This window comes from Triticum aestivum, chromosome 6D, assembly GCF_018294505.1.
Source record: "Triticum aestivum cultivar Chinese Spring chromosome 6D, IWGSC CS RefSeq v2.1, whole genome shotgun sequence".
NCBI lineage: Eukaryota > Viridiplantae > Streptophyta > Magnoliopsida > Poales > Poaceae > Triticum > Triticum aestivum.
Genome location: NC_057811.1, coordinates 50,992,299 through 50,999,465, shown reverse-complemented (window position 1 = coordinate 50,999,465; position 7,167 = coordinate 50,992,299). Strand labels below are relative to the sequence as shown.

Sequence of the window (7,167 nt, the reverse complement as noted above, 5' to 3'; positions counted from 1 at the left end):
GATGGAGCGGTGGCAGTTGGCGGCGGCGACCTCTGAGAGCACGCCGGACCAGTGTGTGCCCCTGACCCGGCAAGTGGCTAGGTTGGGGTCTCGGGTCTTAGATGTTAGGCTTGGCTGCGATGTCTGTTTGGTATTAGGCCCAGGCTATCTGCGCCCCTTCATCAACTTGATAGGTGTAGCGACAGTTTGTTGCTTAGACGGCGGCTTTAGTCTTATTGTTGTCTGACTTTGTAAGGTCTTGCGAGAATGATTAATAAAATGGCCGTATGCATCGCCTAGATGCAGAGGCCGGGGGTCATCCTCCTTTTCTATATATTTTTCACTGTTTCTATAGCACAAGCTTCCAGAGAGCAGCGATATGGCTCGTACTACTATATAATCCCATTATCATATCCGTTGGTCGGCGCAGATCAGCCAGCCAGACGCATTGAATGCATATTAGCGTTGCCGGCAGAAAATGGGGCGATATGAGGTGGGGCCGTTGTATGGGATGCAGGTACGGTAGGAATACGCGATGGGGGTGGACGTTCGGCTGGCGGGAGCTGACGGAAGTGGGCTAAGCTGTCCGTGTCCGAACGTGGATCCTGGACCATGTTCGGTGGTAGTGAAAGTATGCTCCTAAGAATATGAAGTTGGTTTCTTTTACTATCTAGAAAGATACTATGGAAGCTTCGAAAATTGTATATGGGTCATTCTGGCATATAGTAGCACTATCTCAGCCCTTGTACCTCCTCGAGATCCACGCTCATGCATGTATATGCGCAGGTATTCATTTCACGCGTGCATTTCTGAACAGTGGTCATGTGGGTTGTCTTTAGTCATTTATGAGGCCCAGCTAGCAGGGTCCAGTACGGTCCTAGTGATTTCTGTTTTTCTATGGCCGTCCAAAGCGGCATCTGGGCCATTAGCTTGACAACTTGGGAGTGGCCCACTGGTCAGCCCAGGGCCGGCCAGATGCTTCCAGTATAAGCTTTATCCATCAGATGTAAATCTGGATCCCCATTATCTGATGCCCTCAACAGCCTAATCATTGCTGGACACTCACACCTACAGGATCTTGTATTCTCAAGGAGAGGCTTCCCGTGGAACACAAACAATTTTTCAACAGGATTAAATCATTTTTCCCAGGTGTAAAAGTGTATTGCTTGTGTGAAGTTGAAGCTTTATATTCTTACTGAGCATCCACATACAATCTCCTGCATGGTCTTCCTTCTATCAGGATTGATCATGTTTTTCCCGTATCTAATGCCGAAGCCATGCTCCCACGAATATAAGTTGTAAAAATCGTAAGCCTCTGTCAGCGAGTCGAAATTTGTCCCTAGCTCTGGCTTCACTACTTCATCCCCCTCCCTGTCCACAAAGCCCCTGATAGTCTTCTCAAGCGCTCCCATCCTGCCTGGGCAGGGTGGCCGCTCAATTGGATTTGCGCCCACACGTACCCTGAAGAAACACCAAATATCAACGCCAATTTCAGAACACATAACAACTTCTAGATTTCCTGTCGCATCGACAGTTACACTGTTAGTCCTCAACATCAGAGTTCAAGGTCACAAGACTGCACTGCCATAAAACATTTTTGTAAGTGCCAACAGCCATGCTAAGTGTTTGTAGACTTTCAGAATTACAGGCATTTTTAGCCCAACTCTGTGCACTGGGTTTTTAATAAACGATTTTTTTTAGTTCTTTTCCCCGTTTATAAAGTGAAAACATTTTTTCCCAGTACCACCTATCACAGTCAATATTAAGTTCAGGGGAAGGCAGACAAGCAGAGCCACCCTCACTACTTTTTAGTTGATGCAATTTTTTTCTCACAGAGACCAGCTGCTTGTACTCGGTCCAGAAAATTCAGTTCGCTCTTCCACGCCTATTCTTGCATTTTATACGTCTAAACACGGACAGTTTCAGGTGGTGGGTCACAACCATAGCATTTTTGTATACAAAAATACCATGAAATAGTTAGCTTGAAGATGTACTACCTTCTAATCCAGCCGGTCGACTTCGGATCAGGCTTTACCGCCGACTCCTCCAACTCCGATGGGGCGCTCTCGCCACTGCACTCGCCGGCGGCGGCGGCGGTGCAAGTGTCGTGGGCAGCCACAGAAGAGGCCGGCACCCCACCTCTCCACCTGCCCGCGCCCTCGCTAATCTCATCCTGCTTGGAGCACGCCGACGCCGCGCCGGCTGGAAAGATGGGCAACCTTGTGCCGCATACGAACAAGAAAGGAACAGTCAAATCGATGCTCCCATTGGGAGGGAATGCAGATTGTGCTGCGGCGGGGAGGGGGCTTGAAGGATGGGGTTACCTGAACACTGGATCTACTGGGAAGACGCCTCCGCCGCCGCCTATTCGCGCGTGCCTCCCTTCCCCTTTCCTCTCTTCACCACAAGAGCTTTTTGTTCCCGCCCCAAAGTACAACCTGGGTCGGCAGACGCACAGCTAACATAGTACATCCACCGCCCCCCAAGTCCGTCAAAACCAAACCACCCTGCGACGACATAACTGCGGTAGATATCGAGAGGAAATCTTTTTTTTCATCGCTCCAGATATTCTGAGGGCCCGAGGACTCTCCAGAATTAACAAGGTGGCAATTTTTATTATATTTTTCTCTGCACGCTACGAACGAAGCAACTGCAGAACGTACGCACTCACACGTGGTCGTGTGCGTTCTCCGGTGACGGTGGCTTTGAACGGGAAAATCTGGACCATGGTCCAGGATCCATGTTCTGACACGGACAGCTTAAGCCCACTTCCGTCAGCTCCCGCCAGCCGAACGTCCACCCCCACCGCGTATTCCTACCGTACCTGCACCCCATACAACGGCCCCACCTCATATCGCCCCATTTTCTGCCGGCAACGCTAATATGCATTCAATGCGTCTGGCTCGCTGATCTGCGCCGACCAACGGATATGATAATGGGACTATATAGTAGTACGAGCCATATCGCTGCTCTCCACCACCACGGCCTAGACTTTCATTTTGAATTAGGTAGCAACAATGGCAAAATGTTGCATCTTCCTTTATACTATACTCTAGGCAAGGTTTGTGTGTCTTGATTCACATTAAACATGCGCAGTCAAACGACTACAGAGGATTATGAAGATAAACTCCTGGGTCAGTCAAGTTGTAGTTTCACGAAGCCACGTTAATCCTTTTTACTCAAGCGACTACACATGATTCCAGTCAAGTTGTTGATCACAAAGCCACTTAAGTTCAAAGCTGTGTAGACAAGCCACTACCCACTACACATGATTTTATCATATCGAAGAGTGGGAAAGACATGCTTTTATCTTCATAGACGATTACTATAGCCACGCGCCAAGTCAAAATTCATAAAAATATAACGATACGTCCCTCCACATGATTAAGGGTTGTACTTGTACAATAAAACATGATCAAGCAACTAGCCAACTAGGCGTTGCGAACTTGCGATATTGTTATTACAAGAGAAAACACACAACACGCTCACTTGTTCCATACGTGGGACAGTGAAGCTTCATTATGTCTGCACGCCAAGTTAGGGCCAGTTCTTTTGGTGGCTTCTAGAATAAACTGGGTAGCTACCCAGCTTATTCTAGAAGCCGAACCAATTTTTTTTTAAAGCCTACTAATAAGCTGGGTAGAGAGCAGCTTATTCTGAAAGCCAAAAAAAAGCTAGCAAAAGAACCGGCCCTTAGCTGGCTATCCGATGACAGGGATGGTTGCGACGCGGCGGCCGAGCTCATCCTGCGTATGGTAGAAGACGACGACGCGGTCCGACCGGAACCCCGGCGGGTTGGGGGTGGTGCCCTCCGGCAGCTGGTCTATGGAGACCTCCGGCCTCTCGTTCTTGACCGTGAGCATCGCCGGCCTTACCGGCCAGCCAAGCAGCTCCGGCCACGACGACTTCCCTGAAGTGCTCATCACCTGCAGCTGAGTTAATTTATACTTCAATCAAAAAAAGGAAAAAACGATCACCATGCACGGATGCACCTACCAATCCACGCGTAAGTAGAGAATTGGTTTTACAAAACTAAACAAGGAAATGAATCTAACCTGTAAATCGACTAGTAGGTCAGGGGCTTGCTAGAAGGCTCTTCAAAGTTTGTACGGTTTCCGATAAACTGAAAGTCAGTTTTAGTACATGGTATCTCTCTCGTTTTGGACTGAATTTATAGGCAGGTCGATCGGGTTGCAGTATTGAGCTTAAGCATGGATCGATAAATATCTCAAATTGCCGGCCGGCCGGCATGCCGGCCACCCATGCACTTTTGGATATATCGATATGCTAGCAAAACTGCTGGACTACCTAACTGATGATTTGCTATTTCAGTAGTTTGAGTTGGTCAACAAGCTGTAGATATGAAACCTAGAGTTGCCACAAAGTTTACGTACAATTTTACACGTAAAAAAATGTAATTGCAAGGTTGCGCATCTTATTTTTAAAACATAAAGTTGCACACAATTTTCATCGGTACCAAATCAATGTCTGAGATTGCGGATGCTTGCATATGGCACGTCCACAGATTCATGGGACGAGTACCTCCAGATGTCTGAGAGCACATGCTGAGACACCATGGTCAGATTTGCTACTACGGTGGTCTAGGTGTTTGGACCTCAGTACTTGAGAGAACCAACTATCACAGACAGCGAAAGGCTCATGGCAATTTCCGAAGCAAGAGGGTGGCCAGGTATGCTCGGATTTCTTGATTGCATGCACTAGAGATGGAATGATTGCCCATGTTAAGAAGCCCACCATGATTCTTAAAGAAGTTGCACCACAAGATCTCTGGATCTGGCACACTTTCTTTGGCATGTCCGGGTCTCACAATGACATCAATGTGCTGCAACGGTCTCATGTTTGCTAGGTTAACTGAAGGACAAGCTCCTCGGTGCAACAATAATGCCAATGGGCATGAGTACAACATGGGCTACCATCTGATTGACGGTATCTATTATCCCTAGGTGACCTTCGTCGAGACCATCTCTGAGACAGTTGTTTAGAAAAGAGCTCTCTTTGGACGGAAACAAGAAGGAGCTAGAAAAGATATTAAGAGGGCATTTGGAGTGCTACAAGCCCGTTTTGCGATTGTTTGTGGACATGCTAAACAATGGGATCCGAAGACCTTGTGGGAGGTGATGAAGGGTTGTGTGATCATGCACAACATGATCGTGGAGGATCAAACACATTAACGTGCGCATCAGGGGCGTGCTCTCGCGCAGTCCACGTCGGATTAGCTGCAGACAAAAACGTTGCCGACGCAAGGTCGTTATTGGGCGCTTTTAGACAGAAGAGAGAGGGGCCACCTTGAAGGAAACTTCCTGCGGCTTTCCCCTTTCCTTTTCCTCTCAGCATGCAACGCCCCCAACTCCACGCAACGCCCCCAACTCCATGTCCCGTCAAAAAAAGTCCCCCAACTACATGTCGGCCACCCCAAATCCCGGCGGCAGCGGCCGCCGCCGGAAGTGGACGAGCGCCACACGGGCGCGCTGGGGCTCTACCTGCACCCGGACTGCCGGACATCGACCTCAAGAAGCTGTGTTGGCTCATCCTCAAGGCCAAGCTCGCGTCATGCCTCTCAATGGATCGATAGATAGAGCGTCGCGAGTGGAGAGGCGGCCGGCTGGTGGAAGGGGCGGCCTCTCGATTATTGGTCCTCGGAGGTGCGACAAAGCCGAGGAAGAAGTCGGGCGCCTGATTCCCTGCGGTTCGTGCTATTCCTCTCCTCCATGCCCCCTCTGCAACCTCTCCTCCTCACCATTCATGGCCATCGGAAGGACCGCGGGAGGCAGAGCAGGGCGGCTCGAGTGTGCGATGAGCTTCTCGACTGGAGCTCGCCGTCGGTGGCGAGTGCGGGTGGCCAGCTCGCGTCGTCGCTGCGTTCCCCATTCTTTTCCCGTGCTTTTCGATTGGCCCGGCTGTCGTGGTGGGCGCACGGCAGATGCCAAGGGATGGCTAAAGAGAGGAGGAGGCTCGAGGGCGCTGGTGGACTCCAGAGGCGAGGTTGGCATGAGCGGGCGCGGGACGCCGGACATACCCAGGTTCGGGGCTCTCCGGAGAGATAATACCCCTAGTCCTGCCGAGTGTAGTTGGATGATCGATAGTACAATGTTGCTCCTGGAGCTGTATGGAGGAGGAAGGAAGCTGGCCAAGGCTTGGGCTGCTCCTTCTCTCCGGTGTTGCTGTTTTGTGGCTAGTCCTCCCGCTCGCCTCCCCCCCCCCCCCGAATGATCGTGGGCTGCCGGGGAGTTTTATAGTCCAATCCCCCAGGGGTACAATGATAATGTTATAAGTCGGTGGGTCCGTACTGTCGGTGTCCGGGGACCCGGGCTGGGTCCCGCTGAGGGCTTGTCGTTCGCCGGGTTCCCCTAGGTGCGGGCCCCGCAAGCCTAGGGGGACTGTGCGCCGTCTTGTCGATCGTCAGGGCGTGGCCGAGTCGAGTCGCGTACAGTGCCCTCCGTCAGGTTGCCGCTTGCTGTCGTCAGCGGTGAGGGCGGGGGCACTGTAGCCATGCCGGCCCTGGTCAGCGGGTAGGTGAGGGGCACTGTTTCCACGTTCCTGCTGACCAGAGGCATGGGTGGGGCACTGTTGCCTCGGTCATCGTTGATTGAAGTCTCGTCCCTATCATACGGCCTGGATGGGACGGGAGTTGACCCGCGGCTGGATTGCGTAGCACGCCATGGGTGGCGCTGGCTTGTTGAGGAGGCTTTGGCCGTGCCGGGTTCGGCTGTCTTGCGCTAGTTGTTGAGGCCGAGTCGGCGTGGCTTGACGGGTCGGCTATTTTAGCCGGCTGGCGGGGCTTGGCCGGGTCGGGCGACCCAGCCAAGCGCGTGCCGGTGTTGAGGGGCGGTGCCAGCCCCGTTGTTTTTTGAAGGGGATCCGGGTTCCGTTGCCTGCCCGGGGTCCATCCCCCCGACAGTAGTCCCCGAAGGTCTGAAGGTCCGCCGTCTTCGGATGAGTGGGCCTTCGCAGTTTCCCCCTTAAGCAAGGTGGATTCTGCGAGCGCCGGGTCTGGAAACACCCACTGTGTGCCGGTTTTCTCGGAAACCGGATCGTGGCATCCCGGCCGTGGCGGGGACCGAGAAGTCCGCCGAATCTTGGGGCAATCCCTCAGGCTTTGTGCGGGCGCCACGTGGTGCCCGGAAGTCGGAGGGGCCTGACAGGCCACGCGCGTGACGGGACCGGGCG

At 52.2% G+C, this 7,167-nt stretch overlaps 1 protein-coding gene across 1 annotated transcript; it reads right to left on the bottom strand.

The window, feature by feature from the left end:
- Positions 1–1,124: 1,124 nt before the first annotated feature.
- Positions 1,125–2,832, bottom strand: LOC123142414 (uncharacterized). Its single transcript, XM_044561339.1, has 4 exons — positions 2,804–2,832; positions 2,304–2,417; positions 1,977–2,198; positions 1,125–1,440 (listed from the first exon to the last, which is right to left on the bottom strand). Exons 1-4 carry the CDS (start codon positions 2,830–2,832, stop codon positions 1,164–1,166), a joined length of 642 nt encoding a protein of 213 aa, XP_044417274.1. The 3' UTR covers positions 1,125–1,163.
- Between the last annotated feature and the right edge of the window lie 4,335 nt (positions 2,833–7,167).